Here is an 18317-nt window from a genome sequence, read left to right as displayed (position 1 = left end):
TGGAGGCTCTGGTGGGTATAGCGCAAGCGGGGGCCATGCGATTTCCAGGTAGCCCTTACCGCCTCACTCCATGTGCTCCATTGACATCGTGCCGCATGCTGGTAGGCTGCAGCCCTCTTTAAGCCCCAGCCACGTCCGTGCCTGATGTGTCGTTCATCAATTCATCAAATTGCTCCTCGACGTCGACTGGTGCTCCAGACCCTATTGATACTTTCATGTTGTAAAAAGCAACCATACACCCTCATCATCCCGATAACGCTATCACCAAACTGATAGCCTCACCGATTAACCGCTGCCTCGACCGCTGTGCAGCCTTGTGCACATTCAACTTTACCACTCGTCGCTCCGGCACCTTTACCGGTCCACGCTCTCACTTGCAATACAAACCCACCTTCTCTGACCTCGCATGCGCCCTTTGCCCACACATTCAACATGAGCATCAGCGTGGAGCACCCGCTGCACTTTAGCCAACAGCTCTCGAGCCCACCACACTCGCCAAACCACGGAATCCATGCACAAACGCCGGCTGCACCTCCACCACCACCGCCACCACCACCACATGCCCCTGATACTACCACCGCCAACATGGACGTGAGCGCCTCAACAAACACTTTGCCGACTGCAACCACCGGGCAGAACCACGACCGGAGCGACGCCGAGATGCAAGATGGCTACCAGCCCAGCCACCGCGACGCCTCGACGAACACTATTGCTGTCGAGATCTCAGCCGTGGACGAGGACGCCATGGACGTTACTTCAGATTCCGAGACACATGCACTACTACCAAATGGCTCGGCTGTTGTTGAGGCACAGGACGTTGGCATCACCACACCAGCATCACCCGCACCAGATGGTACAGTAAGTTGACATCCACTCCCCAGGTCTATATGCCAACATTGACATGATCCAGGCAAGTACAATTCCTCCAGTAGACCCTCCTCCACCCACCGATCTCACTGTGCAGCCTCCACCTCCGCCTCCGCCCGTCGAACCCATACGCTCCGAATCAGACTCATCAGACGACGACGACGGCCTTCCGCCATGGCACCCACTACAAGAGGACGACTCCTCGCCAGACGAGGATGAACTGAAAGAGATTGAAGATAGAGGCGAGGTCAGTGCTCTAGATCACGAATATTGGGAGAAGGAGGCCTTCAGGCCCTTGGAAGATCCAGAGTACACTGCTGGCGAGACTGGCCGCATTCACTGGTCAATCGATGCTTATAATGGGACACGTGAGAAACCGAACCACGAAATTGTCATGAAGTCCGACATCATCACCGTCGGCGGACACCAATGGCAAATCAAGTTCTATCCCAAGGGAAACGACTCGGACTATCTCAGCGTCTATCTCGAATGCCTCAGTGTAATGGCTACAAAGGACAGCAAAGACGAAGAAACTGACGACGATATCGACGCACATGATGTCGATCGCTCGACAGGGGGAGAGAAAAAAGTGGACAATGCCATGATAGCAGCCAAGCACACTTTACCAAGTACACATACTGTATCAGACAAGACTAGCACAGCAGCACAGCAGCGGCGTGAAAGCAGCGGCTCAAACTCCCAAGGCGACCAGACCGCAATTACGCCAGTCGAATTTCAACACGCACCTCTTCCCCTCCTCGGCTCTAAGAAAGTCCCCAAACGGAAAAGCGTAGCGGCGCAGATATCCGTCGTCCTCTACAATCCAACCGAGCCCCGTGTGCACTACTCGCGTAACGCTCTTCATCGCTTCTGCAGCGGATCCCCTGACTGGGGCTGGACGCGATTTCACGGGCCCTACTATGACATCTCCCGCCGCATGCGTGGCCAACGGATGGCGCTGCTTCGCCATGACAAGCTTGCGTTTACCGCCTACATCCGGGTTGTTGAAGACGAAACTAATTGTTTGTGGGAGCATCCCATTAGAGAAAACCCCTGGGACAGCTTCGCGATGACCGGCTTGCAAGGCCTCGTGCTCGGAGAAGATGCTAGCGCGCCTGGGGGAAACATGATCTCGGCAGTTTCCTCCTGGATGCTCTTCAAACCATTCCGGGAACTACTGTATAGCATCAATATCACAGATCCTCACCAGGACCCATTCGTTCACCCCAGGCCGCTCGTCACTGCTTTGCAGCAAGTACTGTACATGCTACGTACTCAAGTCGAGCCGGGCGCTGGTGCAGTTGCCCTCGATGATGTTTTGGATGCCTTGGAGTGGTACGGTATACACGAAGGTCTCAACAAGCTTGATGTCATGGAAACATGGGAGATCTTGCGACTTAAGCTGGAAGAAGAACTTCAAAACACGTCTCATCTTCAAAAGCTACAAGCGATATGCGGGCCAAAGCGCGACTATTCAACCGGAATCCCGAGCTACCGTGTACCTGTAGAAGGTGTGGACACCATGCAGGAAGCTATCAATGCATCGGCTAATTTCACGGCTCCTGGAAACGCTCTGCCTGAACTCTTGACCATCGAGCTAGACCGGCATGCGTTTGACAGTTCCAAGACGCGTTCTCACATCAAGTTGCTGAACAAGGTTACGCTAGATGATCGGATAACCGTGGGTGGAGTTGCCTACACTTTATATGGATTTGTGGTTCATAAACAGACGCTTCAATCCTATGTTTACCAACCAATACTACGGCCCGAAGGTCCTGGAACCCGTTGGTACAGCTACTCCGACAGTAAGGATGAAAACCAGGTCCGATGTCTGCCAAAGCGCCAGGCAGTCGATGCGCATGAAGGTAAGCCTGGAGTGGGTCAAGTCACTGGCAACGACGCTATCGCCTACATCGCAATGTATGTGCGCGACGACGTGGCTCAATCAGCGTTCGTAACAAATACCGAGTCTGAGCAATGGGACGTCCCAGAGTGGATCAAGTTGGAGGTGGAGAACAAGAAGAGCTCAAGTTCTCTACCACCGATGCCTCCACTGCCCACGGATGAATCAACATCTCAAGGAGAGAAACCACAAGAGACAGAACTGGTAGCGGAGCCACCAAGAACCCTAGACTTCCAAATCATTGAATCACGGGTGTTTTCGGAGCATGAGGGTCCGGGCGTATTTGACGCCTTTGACACAAAATGGAAAGGCGCAACGTCGGGACCGATTCACACCGTGCCGCTTTCAAGCCGAGATGGTTGTAAAGAGATTCGCGAAAAATTGGCAAGCGCTCTGGACGGAGTCAAAGACCCTCGGCAAGTCAAGTTTTGGTTTCTGGATCCGATAAGAGGTCCATCTGGTCGGCCTAACCTTCTTGGCACTGGCAAGATCGAGTTCTCGGCCGGCAGTTATGATCGATACACGGATAGCAAAGACTGGACATTGGAAGACTCGCCTTTTGCTTGTAGGAGAATTTGGGTACACATTGTCGACTTTGAGAAGCTTCCAGGGCTACCAAATGAAGAAGAGAAGCAAATACCTGCCACACCTATTACGGAGCTACCGTCTGTTTCATCTGCGCCAACAGTGGACGAAGTGGTAGAGGAAATTCACATTGATGGGAGCACGGCTGAGCCGCCATCTAGTACTCGGACACTGCCGCCTCCACAGTTGGAAGACACGCCGATGAGCGAACCTGAAGAGACAACTCCTGCACACGCCGAACAAACTGTATCACAAACATCTCAGGCTGAGCACTTGTTGCCTGAACATGCGTCTGAACGTAACGATACTGCTATGATTGAAGTGGAGTCGGTTCTAGTAACTGACCCGCCAGCAGTCGACGTCGTTGTTCCGAGCGCCGCACCTGGTGATACAGAAATGGGGGGTACTCAGGAAGATATGCCACCACCACCGCCACCACCCGTGGACTTGCCGACAGAGCCTCTCCAGCCACCCCCACCAGCACGTATTCCTATACCTCAGCCACCACCAGATGAAATCTACTTCTTCCTCAAATTTTGGAACCCAGAGAGGCAGGCCTTGGAAGCCCGTGGCTCACACATTGCTCTCAAGTCTGCTAGGGTGGATGAGACTGTCGTGGCGCTTCTTGGCCTCCCAATGGAAGATAAAAAGAAGTTGGAGTTGTGGGAAGAGGAAGAGCTCTTTACCACTCGCTCTATCAAGCACCGTCGCACATTTGCGCAAGTCGATCTCCACAATACTAGCATCATCATCGTAGGACTACCCCTCACCACTGAACAGCGGAGCGCACTTGCGGGACGTGCAGCTTTCGCTGACCCTCGCACATATCTCAATTTCCGATCCTTTGCACGTAACTACCCTCATAAGTTGCAAGGCTACTTTACATACAACTACTTCTCGAGTGAATACTACAAAGGCGAAATTCTGAACGGCTACCACCACGGCCACGGAATTCAAATCTATCACTCCGGTGCCACATATAGCGGCTCCTTCCGCCTTGGAAAACGCCACGGCCATGGTCTATACACGTTTCAAAACGGCGATACATACGACGGTGAATGGGTTGACGATCAGCAACACGGTACTGCCACGTACATTGAGGCCGCATCAGGCAACATATATGTGGGTGGATGGCAGAACAACAAGAAGTTTGGTGAAGGTGTAACGCACTGGAAAAATGCGCAGGAATCGGAGCGGTTGTGCAGGATTTGCTGGGACGGCGATGCAGAGGCGGCTTTCTACGACTGTGGCCATGTAGTTGCCTGCCTTCCATGCGCTAGGGAGGTTCAGAACTGCCCCGTTTGCAGGCGGAGGGTGTTGAGCTCTATGAAGCTTTACTATGTGGCGTAGACCATAAAGGTACCGCGGTCAAAAGACTGCAAACAACTACAACGACGCTCCAGCATCGCAATTGCGGGACCACACACACCCCTGGAGCGGTTTGAAGATATCTTGGGTATGGCGTTTTACGATCAGATTGGGAATGCAGTAGCTTGAGCGCTATAGGGATCTAGTCAATAGGGACAACGTGGCGTTTGGCTCTGTTCCCTTGTTTTTCTCCACTCTTTACATTCACTTTAGCAAGGTGCTATGGAGTAGTTCGTGTGTTCCGAACGGGTTTTAATAAATGCCATTACTCCGTCATGCGTTCATTTGTACATAGCTAAGGTACATACAACGTGACGAGCTACTCAGACCCTATGCGAAGACTACGGCCCGACTTCCGGAATGGTAACTTTACATTCGCTACTAATTAAATGTCTGGCACGTAACTTCAGAGGACTGTGGCATGACCGGACCTCGGACAACTGGGGCAAAATTCGAGCAGAATTCGGACAATTCCTTAGAGCGTTAGAGCGTTTCCCGTCGCCGTTTTTAGAACACACTCCACTCTTGCGTAGGTATAAAGAAACTGGATGAATAACCCCAACCTTCAGACACAGGATAGCTACTATTAATTCAACTAAATGATTCTGACGCTTAGTGCGGATCCTTGTATACACCTTGGAAGTTGTAAAGTGCGGCATTCCGAAACTACGTGCAGTTATGGATATTTCTCATAGCGACATGACAGGGCCTCGCATACCAGAGGAAACTCATTTGACAGCTAAAGAGACTTCCCATAGCCATGTAATTGCCTCTGCACAGCAAGAGCTGGATCTTTCTACAGCCTTCAACAAATCCTTGGGCCTCTTCTCTACTCTCCCGGCGGAACTCCGGGAAACGATCTGGCTCTACAGCCACACAAAGCCTTTCGTATACTCAGCACCAGCGTCCGAGACCTATTTCTTGCCGCTCGCTTGCCATTCCAAAGCGCTTCGCATCGATTTCCTGCAGTCGCTTATGCGGACAAAACAAGCTGTAGTGAAGTCACCTGGGAGTCTGGTACGACTTATCGAGCGAACGCAACGAGTGACCGACTCCACTTCCCCTGTAGATACCGTTCATCGACGACTGTCAACTCCAAGACATATCTACATCGATATCTGTTCTCCACCGCCGATCGATCTGAGTCGCAATCTATTGTTTGCGCCACATCCTTACATCATTTACCTGGAGGCTTGGCACACAAGCATAATATCACTTTCGCCTTCTTCCGACCCAAAGGTCATCACACTAGGTCTTTTCAATGACTCCGAGGAGTGGCGCTATTATCCAGACCTTGCCCCCATGGACCTTGCCCCCAAGCCTTTTGGATGTGTAGATGAACACTCGGTATCCAGCCACATGTTTGACTTTGAGAAGTTTGTAAATCGACTGGCTATAGCTTTGAATATGAAGACCAACGGTGCTTTCCGCGTCTTGCTAGATTCATCGGAAGAGGACTACCGGCACAACTTCTTTCGTGATAAGATAGAGAACAGATATGTGTGAATGATTACAGGTTTGAAGGTTGGTAGCGGGGCTATCTTAGGCTAGCATATTAGTGCAAAATAACCATCTACTCTGTATGTGCACACGTTCTTGAGAAACCAGAAGACTCTGTAGTGTTGGATCCATGGATGTGAGAGGTGTTCCTTCTACTGGTTTGGAAGGTACAAACACGCTTTCGTCACAACGTCACCCCTCCTGCTATCAGGTCCCTCACGCTTTCACTCCAACGTTGCGCAGCACATTCCTATTACTAGCCGATTATGTATGTACAGGTTGAACGATCTATTACCGGCCGTCCAAACTTGAATGACGTAATTCCAACATGTGCCTCAGTGTAATTTCGACACGTTTCTTGATGTGGTCGTTCCAGAAAATCAATAACCAAAAGAGTGTGCGTAACGTGGTGGGATCTCAGGGGTGTCTGCTCCTTACTCTCACGTTTCCATTTGTTCAATACACAAGCATAAGTAGAACAGTTTGGTTGCGGGAATCGCTATAAATTCTCTGGGTGGGTTCATTTTCTTTCACTTTGGCGAATTGGGCTAGGTCCACGGTCGCGCTGCCGCGCCCCCCTCCCCGCGCAGTCGCAAGCTAACCGACACTCGACTACCTTTATTAGCTGTCTGCCGTCTTTAAATTTGGCATACTCAACGATCGCTTGTCGGGCGAAGGTATGAGCAGGGCCACGATTCTATCCAAGCTAGTTGTACCTTCCGATTCTCCAGACCCTGCACTCAATCTGACTGATTAACAACTCAACCAGTAACCATGGCGCCTTCAACTCGATTGCGAGCCATGCCAAGTCGCCGGGTTGATTACGCAGAATCGTCTTCAGCTGCCCCATCAGGCACGCGTGCTAATCCTATCCTCGCCGATGACAGTCCGGAACCTAGATCGTCGCCAGAGCCACCTAGACGTGTCCATAGAGATCGCCCTAGGCGCCCCGTTGTCGCTCCTCGGCCGCGGTCCTTTCTGGGCCCTTTTACACCTGTTCCTCCGCCAGTTCTGAATCGTGTTCCTCGTGTCAAGGCCGGCGCTATCGTGAAGCCAAAGCAGAAGGCACGCCCGTCCAAGCAAGAGTGCTTACTATGTGCGGTTACAAAGGGCACCAGCCGTTGCTTCAAGAAATCAGAAAATGTTTGCGAGCATTTCCAGGTCATCTGCAACCAATGCATCCAAAAAATGCTCAAGACAAAGGTTGCTCAGCAACAACTCGAAAAAGCAGAGCTGATCTGTCCCTTTGGCAATTGCGGGCATGAACTCGACTTTGGAGCTCTCAAGACCACATTGCTGAAGCATGTATTCGAAGCGTAAGTCATACCAGTGCATACCAACATCGACGCATATTAACCGTGTACAGCTACGATACAGCCGTCATGAAATACACTCTATCTACAAGCGACTGGTACATCACCTGTCTCTCATCTAAATGCGGCCTACCATTCTCTATCGAAGACTGCATGAAGAAGAAGAGCACTACCAAGGCCATCACGTGCCCTTATTGCGAGTATAAATCCTGCCTTGAGTGTTACCGACCCTGGGACACGCACGATGGCGTTAATTGTGACGAGGCGAAGAAGTCAGAAGACGCAAAGTCCGAGGCGACCCTCAAGAAGATGGGCGCGAAGCCCTGTCCAAATTGCGGGATCAATATCCAGAAGGATGGTGGATGCGACCACATAAAGTGTAAGTTTTTTGTTTCATATCATCTCGAACCATACGTAAGAAAAATGCTGTATGCTAACATCATCTTTCAGGTCAGCACTGCCGTTACAACTTCTGCTGGACCTGTCTCGTCGGATACAAGGCCAACATGGAACATCTCGGTAACTGCCCTCAGCGGGTACGCCCTATTGCCAACGATCCTGGTAACTGGGTTCCTCATAACCTCGACAACAATCAAATCGTCGCGCTCATAACCCAGGCGTATGAGCGTAGAAACGACCCGGTTCCACCTCATGCTCTACCCCTTGCTCCAGCACCCAACAATGGTGACTGAGATATCGGCGTTGAACGTGGTAGTGCGTTTGCGATGCATCAAGAAACTCAACGACGCGATCAGTCATGCATGAGTAAACGGCTACCTCTAACTCCTGACCCTTTCTATATTCTCTGGTGTTGATTTCATTATGAACGTGGGAACGGATTGACTGCCAACAACATTTCACGGAGTTTGGTCTTCACCACTTTGACATCGCCCGTCACTGAGATTAGTGCATATATAGTGTTCTTTAGACGAAACATGTGGTATAAGACTGCCATTTTTACTTTGAGAAAGAAATATATCATGCTTAGAACTGAAACTGATCCATAAAGTCAGTTGTTGCATTGTTTCCCGCCTTCCTGACGTACAATCCCGCTAGCCCCTCAAACTCCATCATACCAGAACAAGGACCAACTCAACTATCCCTCCCAAGTGTACATGTAGTTTTCAGAGTTCAGGACTGATCCTTCATCAGCTCAGGGTAAATCTCCTTCTGACAATAGGCGCATATGATATGGTCATCCGGCCCTACGCCGATTGGACCCGACCCCGGGATCTCGATGGGCGGTATAGTAGCACGCGAGGGTCCAGCAACCGTAGGCGGTTTCCAGCTCCCTTTGCGCGCCTTCTTATTAGTAGTACCCTTGGACTTTCCCCTGGTGGCTTTCTGCTTCCCAGGTGCACCTTGCGGCTTGGCAGGAGTCTCCGAGTCGCTCGCATCCATTCTCTGCTTGCCAGGTGCACCATGTGGCTTGCTAGCAGGAATCATTGTAACGCCGCGGTCATTGAAATGCCCACAATTCGGACACTTCTAGCGGTCCTGCATCTTCTCCACATCGATGATCTGTTCGGTCGTGGAATTTGGCTTTATGTAGGCGCCTTCGGTCCACGTGTCGGACATTATATTGCGAACGATGCCCTTCCCGCGCTTCTGCGTTGGCGAATCGGGCTCAGAGTAGTTGGGCAGCGATGTCATAGGCGACTTGGTGCGGTCGTGGTCTGCGTCGTGGGGGAACTGATTTGGGAAGGTGGAGACGTGGGGTGGAGTTTCGGGAGCTGGCTGGGGAGGTTTGCCGCCTTCGATGTCTTCCTAGGACATGGAGTTGAGGCTAGACGATAGTTCGGATACGCGGCGTGAGGTATCTGAACTGCGGGGTTCTGTTAGATAGAGAAACGAGGGGGAACAGGGAGTGAGTGGGCTTGGGATCGCGAAGTTTGAGCGTTGCTGTAATCATTTGGGAATGGTAGCATTAGGAAGAGAAGAATGGGTTCGTACGCTTCTGCTCGTACTTCCTCTGGACTTCTTGCCGGATATGAAAGCTCGTCCCGGCTATCAGTGCCCCTATGAATACACATATCAGTTAATCTCTTCCTCTCAAGCAGAAAAACGCCAAAGTCGGCATCAAGTTTGGAATTCATGGTCCTAAACCTGGCCCTTATTATCTCATACCCATGAGATTGCGCATCAATTGATTCGCCAGAGATATCTTCCCAATCTTCGGGGTTTTCGTTGTTGTTGTTCTCGTCACTCATTCCGAGGTATTTGAAGCCAGCGTGTGGTAATGTTGGATAGCGATGTTGCGATGTGATGGCGGGCACTTGATGATGGTGCGTTGTGAGTTTTGAAGGAAAGTATAAGTTTTGGGTGAGTAATGCGGGTTTTGTGATTGACGTGTTGTGGTGGTTGGTAGCGTTGCGCCTTCTCTCGTTGGGAAGGGTCTGCAGAATGTTCATGTGCTCAGGTGCATTTCAGTTTTGGGAAGCTACAACAAAGACAGTCGCAACTGAGTGCTTTGTCCGGTATCATCGCTGTCGATCACTAGCAAATTGGATAACCGAGTTTGGTGCAATCAGCCCACATCTAATTCTTCACGAGCTTGAGATTGTAGAACTTGCATTCGCTGACGGTCTCTGACTTGTCGAAGAGTTCTCGGCCCTACTTCCAGGCGTGAACGTAGATTTTCGCCATAAAATACTAATAAAAGCTACCAGTATCTTTTCGGTGGGTAGTACAAATATGCATTCAATCCATAAAGTGGTTCAAAAGGATGAAAAAGTAAGCTCTTTTAGTGACGCCTCTAATTGTACATACCTAATTGTCAACTTCCCGTAATACTCGCCGAGCATTTTACTCAATCTACATCTGCGCCCACACATCCACTGCCCCTTTGACCGCACTACCAACTTCCTAACCACCAAACCAAACCCCCAAGCCCAACTGTGACCCCCAAATGCCACGCTGTCCCCCACGCCATGGCAAACAAAAACTTGGGACTAAACACGGTCCAAATAAAAAGATGCTGTCTCAACGCTGTACAAGACGCCATAACCGCTGCCAACATGGCCCCAGTCCAAAACGTCAATAATGACACATGTCCCACCCACTCCTTCCGCGTCTTCCGTATCTCTCTCCCCTTTTCCTCTTTCCTCGCCATTTCATTCAGCCACTCGCGCTCCTTGGCTACCCAGTCTGCGACGTGGAGTTCCCTGGTATCGACGAAGCGTTGTGTGCGGCCGTGGTCGCCGAGAAGTAATATACCAGCTAGGGACCAGTACATGGGGCCGGCCCAGTTTGAGACGAAGACGAGGGTGCCGACGGCGACTACGTTGTAGCCTGAGATGCCGTTGTACGAGTTTGAAAGGTCGATGGAGGAGATTGCGTTGCTGTTTCCGAGGGCGAAGAATGATGTTTGGGTCAGGAGGAGGGTTGTTAGGGTTACGGCTGTTGGAGTGAGGTCGAGGAGGGCTAGAGGGGAAGAATTTAGCTTTTGTGAGAGGATGGGGGAGGGGGACTTACTGAGAAAGAAGTATTGGAGTCTGAAGAGGAAGTAAAGGGGTATGTTTTGAGCCTTTGTCTGTGTGAGGATGAAAAGCGTTGTTAGATCGAAGAAAGCAACGGCTAGTTCTGTGAGATTTGTTAGTGAACTGTATGGGATATCTTGTGGCAACAGTTGTAACATACCACCGTTGCCTTGGGCCCCGCGTTTCGTTCGCCGAACAGATCGAGTCCATTCTGCGACTACGATCCAACTCCCACTCAGTAGTAGGCCACCAAATATCATCCGCACGAGACCGACAAGGTCCAAGCCATCGACTCTTGACATCAAAGCCGTGCTGACACCGCTTGTCAGCTCCGGGGCATCTTTCAACGTGAACGCCAACTTGAAGATGAAGGCTGTGCCACAAAGTGGTAGCACGGCAATGGTACCAAACATACGGTTCTGGTCCGTGGATTCAAGTTCGACATTTCGAGGTTTACTCTCAGTATCGAATGTTGCAATAGACCGTGCAACGTGTCTAGCCAGTCGGATGGTAATATCCATGTACGTGGCACCAATCAGTATCCACAGGATGACGGAATAGCTGCCATGAAAAACTCCACTGTTGACAATATCATCCGCACCAGCATACTTTTGTCCGGTTTGGTTCCATCGCCGGATGACCCTATGTGTGGCTAGCACCATGATCGCTGGATGAAAGATCCAATTGTTGTACCATTCCTTTCGCATATTGCAAAAGAATAGACATAAGAGCCAACCGGATGTAGCCCAATACCAGAAGTTATGTTCTTCTTCGACGTATGATGACGCAAACATTAGGACAGAGTAGAGTGCAAGAGCTAGGCTGTAGTAGACACCAGCTGGAGTTACTGGCCGGAAAGAAGGAAGCGTAAAGAAACTCAAGGCACATATGAGGAAAGCCAGACCTGTGCCGGTGAAGAGCCGAGTAAGGTCGTAGTTCGAGGCGGTGCTGGACATTGTTTCTTGGGCAAGGTGCATGAACTTGGTTCGTTAGTACAGCATTCGAAAAGTGTATTAGGTATGTACCGGCTCTCAGTGTTGAACTCGTAAGACATACCTTGTAGAGGTGGCTGTGTACATCGCCCTCGTCTCCCATTGCAGTGACGACTCCCTGCCAAAGACATGCTAGAGTCTGACCATCTGTCAGGCGCAAACCCTAAGAACATTAGCATGCTTACACTTTATCCTTCAATCGATTGATAGACTTACACTGGACTCGGAGCATTCGAATCCCATATCCTTAGTTGATACTACACTCTCGTCGAACCGTAAGTTAGTGTACTTGGCTTCGACAATCTTCTTCATCTGCTTCGCATTACGGTACAAGATCTGGGCGCGATCCGAAGCTACACACGTCAGTACACATTACATATCGTTCGTCAGCTCACTCACCCTTGTCCCAGAATGCCAAGAATTCATCGAGAAAGACACCGAGGTTGTTCTGCGGAACAGGAAATCCAAGTAGGCCAGCGAGGGTCGGGGCGATATCGCTCTGTTCAACCATGCGATAATACTCGAATTCTCCTTCATTCTTTGGCTTTACAGGGCTTTTTCTTTGGGAGGAATTGGTGATTTTGGTGAGTTTTGGACTCATAAAGACTAGTGCTGGGGATGTCTCGCCTGGCGACGAGCCACCGTGATTTCCCCCATCATTCATGCCATGATCACCGCAAAGAACGAGGAGGGTATTGGAAAGATGATCCTCATTTTCCATAGCACTGTAAATGTCGCGAACAATACCATCCATCTCGATTTGCTTAGGAATCATGTTTGGGCTATCGACTATTAGTACCGCACAGAATTGTTTGTGATGAGGCGCATACCTCTTAGGACCGGCCTTGTGCCCAATGTGATCCAAGCCCAAGTAATGCATGATCATGGCATTCCAGTCACTGTTCAGCATCTCATTGGGGACATGCCTTGTCACATTATTGTCAACCTCTGTGAAATCCTGCACTTGTAATCAACAATTTATTTCTCCTATATACAGGGGACAATTGAGACTGACCGAGACAAAGAAACTGGTCGTTCCGTCTGCGCGCTCGAAGACATTTGGAAAGAGCTTCAGCCATGTATCATCACCATACATGACCAATTTACCCTTTCCATTATCATAGTCCTTTGCCTTGATTTGCGCAAGCCATGTGTCCTGTGTCGCAAGTGTGGAGGTAGTATCCGATTCGGCAAAGTTTAGAATCACGTCTACGAAGGAAGGTATGGAGCCCGTGGTAATTGCTTTGACGCGAGGCATAGTAATCGTGGGGGAGGTAGCGTGCGCGGTGAATGGAAGTGCGGTTCCATCTCGTATGAGGCTAAACGGCGGTCAGTTATAATCTTCCAAATTGAAGTTGCTGGATCTGTTTGTACCTCTGCACAAAACTCATGCCACTTTCCTCTCCATAGACGAAATCGCTCCTCAATGCATCAACAACCATGAAGACAAGCTTATCAAACGGTGCTTCCGGTGGCTTCTGCCAGCTCACTCCTAGCTTTTCAGACCATCCGAGCTCTTCATACTGCGCCAGTCCAGGCATGTACGGTTTGTACGGAAAGAAGCCCGTCGCGAAGACCAGTATCGCGACCGGGATCAGGAGGTTCGCAACTGTTATCAGAAGCGTTCGAAGCGCCATTATGACGCGAATACCTGTTAATTAGTCCGATCAGAAGTTTAGGGAGCGATTGTCATCATAATGAGCGGCAGTCAAACGCGGCGAATTGCTGACACGTCCACCACGGTGCTGCAAGACGCGACGTTTACGTTTGAGGCTCTGAACTCAGGATCCAAGCTCTAGTCCAAAAGTAATCTAGCTTCAACGCCATCAAGCCAATGACATCACTAACCTCCGAGGTCGACTTCGCAACGCCATCATCTGTTCTGCTCAACCACCCATGTACTGAATGCCATTGAGTCTTAGCGGCTTAGCAAGAGCGATAGTCACCTCTTCAACAAGTAGTTAGGCAACGACCATCATCGGTTGTTTCCATTTGCCGTTCTACCCGAAGCACCGAAACTGACCGAAGCCTCGAAAAACGGCTCTCCATATATCTCTCCGCACATCTACAGCAACAAACATCCCACAAACCTGAACTGTCGTCTTCAAAATCCAACATGGCCTTCGTACTCCCCGGTCTGCGCAGAGGCCTGATGGCCTGTACACCACTCATTCTCTGCACGCCAGTTTTGGCGTACCAGTTCCGATACTCGAACCGCATACGCTGTGATGGACCGAATCCCCTCACCAAAATTACCAACGATCTTACGAGTAACTATACCACGGAAGCCAGTACTCCAATTCTCACTCAATCGGGCGCTGTGAACCCACAGGCCATCAGACAAATCAGCATGGGAAGCATTCTGGGTGTCATCGGAGGACTGGGGATCAGTATCTTCAGCAAACCACTTGCTGTCTTGATCGGGCTAGGGATATTTACTTTGCAGGTGAGTTTGATGAGAGTTTTAGGCTACATAGCAAGTAAAGCCATGTATGCACCCCGGGATATCTATATAGTCTACATGAGACATGCGACACGCTTCCCAATGCTCCAAAAATTGCATGAGAAACTGACATATGCTAGTTCATCGAATCGCGAGGTATCCATGTCATTCCATACTCATTCCTTGAGCGTCGGGTGAAGTCGATGAACGTCCGATCATTGGTGCGGGACAATGTCGCTTTCAAGCTGTCTTTCGGTCTGACGTTTGCGATGGCCGCGTTTGCCGAGTTCTAGGCCTGGTGCCTTGTTGGATAACCAATCAGTATGCGAAGCGTTGAGCTGGGTTAATGGCCTGTGGCTGTAGCTGCATCTGCAACTGCTTGCAGCTCTGCCAAAACCCTTTTATGGTATCTTTGAAGGCTGTAGTGCTCTTTGCGTTCCTGTAGATATGTCAGCTTGTGAGATACTATCCTAGTGGTCATTCAAATTCACCTAGTCATGCTCTCGATAAGCTTCCGCACCACATCCTGTACGCCTTGATCCCCCTGGAAGCGCTGTAGAAGCGGCTGCCCTGCCAGTGCATTTGTAATATATGCTCGGGCATTCTTGTCGGCTCTGATCAAAGCACGGAGTGGCACGATGACATGCTCCAGGCTAGTGAAGTCCACCTCGCCACATATGTTGGATATCAGTGCAGTTGTGACTGGAGAACCAAAGTGTGTTACAATCTCTTGTATCGTGGCTTGATGCGGGCTTTGGGTGTTGGCTGCCATTTCGAAGATGTCTTTCCATAGCTTGGCAGCTGCTCGTTTCGGTAATACCTCAGGCGAATTTATCGACTCGACCGTAAAGCCAAACATGCCAGAAATATGTTCTGGGGACTCTTGCGTGATAATGCGAGGATCTGCGTTGATGAAATTCTGTATGAGCTCGATACAACCAACCGCAATCTCGGGATCATTTCGTGGATGTTGAAGCGCTTGCATGATGCTAAGGTTGTGCCGGAGAAGCCGCTGAGCTTGATCCTGGAAGTCTTCGGGTTGGTTATGTTTGTGAGATGAGATCCAACAACAAGCAGTTTCCAACACAAAAGGCAGCCTCGGTGTCTGAACTGTAGCCTTGGTAATGAAGTCGATCGCCGCAGAAGGTGGCAGCACAAAAGGTCCGGCTACTGTCTCACTAAACCCGGCACGCAGAACACTACATGCTGCTTCTATCATCTCATCGTTTCCAGGGAACATTTGTGTCATGTAGTTGACGAGGTTGATGATCTGATTCTGGATCTCCTTGCCTGGCCCTTGCAACCAGAATGTTGAAGGCGACTTGGTAGATTCCAGGTCGACTACCTCCTCATCCGAGGCCTGCATTGCTTTACCGACACTGGCAAGACACTTCAAGGTGGTGAGTGCGAGCACTTGGCCTTGCTCTGCGTCTCCTTCTTTCGCGACACTAATCGCTCGCATGGCATCGTGGGTGATGTATTGAAAAAGCTGTCGTACGCCGTCTAGTTGTTTCTCCTCTGTACCCTGGGCTTGTATAATTGCGGCAATACCCTTGAGTACCATGCTCTTCGTGAATTCTTCGGCCGTCGGGTAAGTGAGGAACTGCTCGTACATCTGGAAGAAAGCTGGCAGCTCATTGGTCAGGGACTTGCGGCATTCAGAGCATAGAGAAGCAAAAGACTTTGCAGCGCTATGTGCAATCGCTGGCTGTGACAAGGTCGCGAGTAGGAATGGGAGGACTTCGGGAAGAAAGTGTGGGTTTCGGAGAAAGAAATGGTTCAGCGAGGCGACAATCTCAACGGCAGTCCTTCGTGTAATGGCGGGTACACCGGCAGTGCTTGATATGGTCGAGAATATCGGTTCCCGGAATAGCTTGGTTAGACGCTCGTCCGAGTTCTCAGTCAAGGCATCAGAGATAGCAATCAGGCCGAAGAGGCCAGTTTCGAGTTCCAACCAATTGCCCGCTCGTAATCCACCTAGTGCGAATTCTACGAACTGATCCGTTAGCACATTACGTAGTGGTTCATATGCCTCCATGATGATGTCTCGGACATCTACGCGGAAGACTTTGAAAGTTTTCCTAGCATCAGAATCCCAGGACTCAGTCACTCCGACTGGTGGGTAGATGACCTTTTGCACAAGCTCGGAGATCGCTTGGAGAACATTGGCCTTTGCATTGTCCATCCAACCTGGTATTTGGCTCCCTTCCGGATACAAAAAGGTCTCTTCGGCGATGGCACTGATAAAGTTACTCCAAAAGTCAAGTACGATTGGAGCAACTTCGTCTTCCACGCCAACTGGCTCGGGGTGTTTGAGAAGATTGTGCAGGAAAGAGAGGACTTGTTGGTGATGCGGATTATCTGGCTGCTTGTAGATGACTTTTGAGTCAAGTAGGATTTGTCCATATGCGACCATGATTCTGGCAAGAGATACCGTTTCGGCATCAGAGTTCTTTAGTATCTCTAGGCCCCATGGACCCGATATTATCGACCAAAGTGCTTCTTGATGCTTTGGTTCAAAGAAAGCGGGGTAGTTCTCCAGTATCTCAGCTACAAGCTCCATTGAATCTTCGACATGATGTTCCAGACATGTCAAGGCGAGCTCTGTAACAGAACGCAGATGTTGAAGCTTCTCCGGGCTATCTCTGAATTCTGACTGGGCGTAGAAGATCCATCCGGTGAAGCACTTTAGAGCCGCGACGCAGATCTTCTCCCCTTGATGTACTGACTGGGCGTGATTTACATCCCCAATAGATGCTGATAGCCACTCGATACCGCGACCAAACGATACTTGGAGAAGAGTCTCAACACTCTCTATGTTCGCCATCATGCGCTCCTGCGGCTTCCTATCTTGGAAATTGGATGGCTTCTTGGACTCATCTGCTAAGCTCATAGCGAAGTCCAGCATGACCAGAAGCTGGTCATCTGTGAATCGTGGCAAGATGTCCCATGTTGAGGGATGCTTATCTAGCGCATCGTCCAGGACAGGTGTTTGAGCAGCAAAGGATACAGCCAGGCTCCTAATGCACTGAGTCCATACGGAAATTGGCTTCGTGAAATACTGGGCCAGGGTTGAGCTCACTTTACGCGTTGCAATGGACGAAGTGGGACGTGAAACGAGATGGCGGATAAGCGTGGATAGAAGTTGCTCTGAGTGTTCTTCACTCAATTCAGCCGAGTCGGCGTTGAGCTTGACAGTGAGAGTGAGGGCGCCAAAGAAGCGGACCTGTTCATCGTCGCTCTTTAGGAGATGGTCTGCAATCTCCCAGCCTTCGGGTGAGCGTTGCAGCACACGCAGCGTGGCCTCGGTTTCGGAGATTTTCTTTGCTTGGCCAGGTGCGTATAGAGACTTTACCAGGCCCTCGATTTGGTCATAGGGTAAAGGAAACGTCCCATTGCTCGCCATGTTGAATGCAGGGTTCAAATGTGCACTGTTTGGGACTGTTAGTTATATTGTGCTGTGGCTTCGCACGAGTTAATCTTGCCCTGTGACTAATCAAGCTGTTGTCAACTACCCTCAACTAGGAAGTTACGACAGCGTATAGGAAGGTGCGAAACAAGGCCACGTCGACTTACAAGCGGTGGACCTAGAGGAATCTGCTGTCAGGACTAGCGCAGGCTTGACATTATTTGCTGCCCAGGGTTTGTCAAGATGGTGCAAGGCGGCGCCGGAGTGTGAAGTGGTCGTTGTCGGGCCGGGTTTGGTGTGAGTTTGGTGTGAGTTTGATCTACCAGGGCGTGTGGCGGGGCAAAATCGATGGCAAAGCGCAACGGTACAAGCCCATGATCTTCACTGGTGGACGTTGGGGGCTCTACTGTAGGTCGCAACAAATAACTAGTGCGAGGGTCCTCTCGCTTGGCGAGGCT

The 18317-nt window shown here is 50.3% G+C and overlaps 9 protein-coding genes across 9 annotated transcripts; 4 read left to right on the top strand and 5 right to left on the bottom strand.

Annotated features, from left to right (window-relative positions):
• Positions 1-585: 585 nt before the first annotated feature.
• On the top strand, positions 586-4705 carry PtrM4_014730 (zf-C3HC4-3 multi-domain protein; the record flags this gene model as incomplete). Its single annotated transcript, XM_066103153.1, has 3 exons — positions 586-858; positions 911-3758; positions 3813-4705. 3 exons carry the CDS (start codon positions 586-588, stop codon positions 4703-4705), a joined length of 4014 nt encoding a protein of 1337 aa, XP_065965355.1.
• A 717-nt stretch (positions 4706-5422) lies between these two features.
• On the top strand, positions 5423-6229 carry PtrM4_014720 (uncharacterized protein; the record flags this gene model as incomplete). The annotated part of the gene is made up of 1 exon (XM_001931388.1): positions 5423-6229. One exon carries the CDS (start codon positions 5423-5425, stop codon positions 6227-6229), a length of 807 nt encoding a protein of 268 aa, XP_001931423.1.
• Positions 6230-6997: 768 nt separating this feature from the next.
• On the top strand, positions 6998-8228 carry PtrM4_014710 (IBR domain containing protein; the record flags this gene model as incomplete). The annotated part of the gene is made up of 3 exons (XM_001931387.2): positions 6998-7539; positions 7590-7915; positions 7987-8228. 3 exons carry the CDS (start codon positions 6998-7000, stop codon positions 8226-8228), a joined length of 1110 nt encoding a protein of 369 aa, XP_001931422.2.
• A 439-nt stretch (positions 8229-8667) lies between these two features.
• Positions 8668-8982, bottom strand: PtrM4_014700 (uncharacterized protein; the record flags this gene model as incomplete). Its single annotated transcript, XM_001931386.1, has 1 exon — positions 8668-8982. The coding sequence occupies one exon, from the start codon at positions 8980-8982 to the stop codon at positions 8668-8670; it is 315 nt and encodes a 104-aa protein (XP_001931421.1).
• A 42-nt stretch (positions 8983-9024) lies between these two features.
• Positions 9025-9947, bottom strand: PtrM4_014690 (uncharacterized protein; the record flags this gene model as incomplete). The annotated part of the gene is made up of 3 exons (XM_066103152.1): positions 9025-9303; positions 9504-9555; positions 9664-9947. 3 exons carry the CDS (start codon positions 9945-9947, stop codon positions 9025-9027), a joined length of 615 nt encoding a protein of 204 aa, XP_065965354.1.
• A 443-nt stretch (positions 9948-10390) lies between these two features.
• PtrM4_014680 (Phosphodiest domain containing protein) lies at positions 10391-12917 on the bottom strand (the record flags this gene model as incomplete). Its single annotated transcript, XM_001931385.2, has 7 exons — positions 10391-10959; positions 11011-11118; positions 11176-11995; positions 12072-12170; positions 12224-12360; positions 12407-12789; positions 12838-12917. 7 exons carry the CDS (start codon positions 12915-12917, stop codon positions 10391-10393), a joined length of 2196 nt encoding a protein of 731 aa, XP_001931420.2.
• Positions 12918-13341: 424 nt separating this feature from the next.
• PtrM4_014670 (uncharacterized protein) lies at positions 13342-13644 on the bottom strand (the record flags this gene model as incomplete). The annotated part of the gene is made up of 1 exon (XM_066103151.1): positions 13342-13644. The coding sequence occupies one exon, from the start codon at positions 13642-13644 to the stop codon at positions 13342-13344; it is 303 nt and encodes a 100-aa protein (XP_065965353.1).
• A 479-nt stretch (positions 13645-14123) lies between these two features.
• On the top strand, positions 14124-14743 carry PtrM4_014660 (FUN14 domain containing protein; the record flags this gene model as incomplete). The annotated part of the gene is made up of 2 exons (XM_001931384.2): positions 14124-14453; positions 14591-14743. 2 exons carry the CDS (start codon positions 14124-14126, stop codon positions 14741-14743), a joined length of 483 nt encoding a protein of 160 aa, XP_001931419.1.
• A 25-nt stretch (positions 14744-14768) lies between these two features.
• Positions 14769-17856, bottom strand: PtrM4_014650 (importin 13; the record flags this gene model as incomplete). The annotated part of the gene is made up of 2 exons (XM_001931383.2): positions 14769-14889; positions 14942-17856. The coding sequence occupies 2 exons, from the start codon at positions 17854-17856 to the stop codon at positions 14769-14771; spliced, it is 3036 nt and encodes a 1011-aa protein (XP_001931418.2).
• Between the last annotated feature and the right edge of the window lie 461 nt (positions 17857-18317).

Source organism: Pyrenophora tritici-repentis, chromosome 1, assembly GCF_003171515.1.
Source record: "Pyrenophora tritici-repentis strain M4 chromosome 1, whole genome shotgun sequence".
Classification (NCBI taxonomy): domain Eukaryota; kingdom Fungi; phylum Ascomycota; class Dothideomycetes; order Pleosporales; family Pleosporaceae; genus Pyrenophora; species Pyrenophora tritici-repentis.
This window is presented reverse-complemented; position numbering and strand designations above follow the sequence as displayed.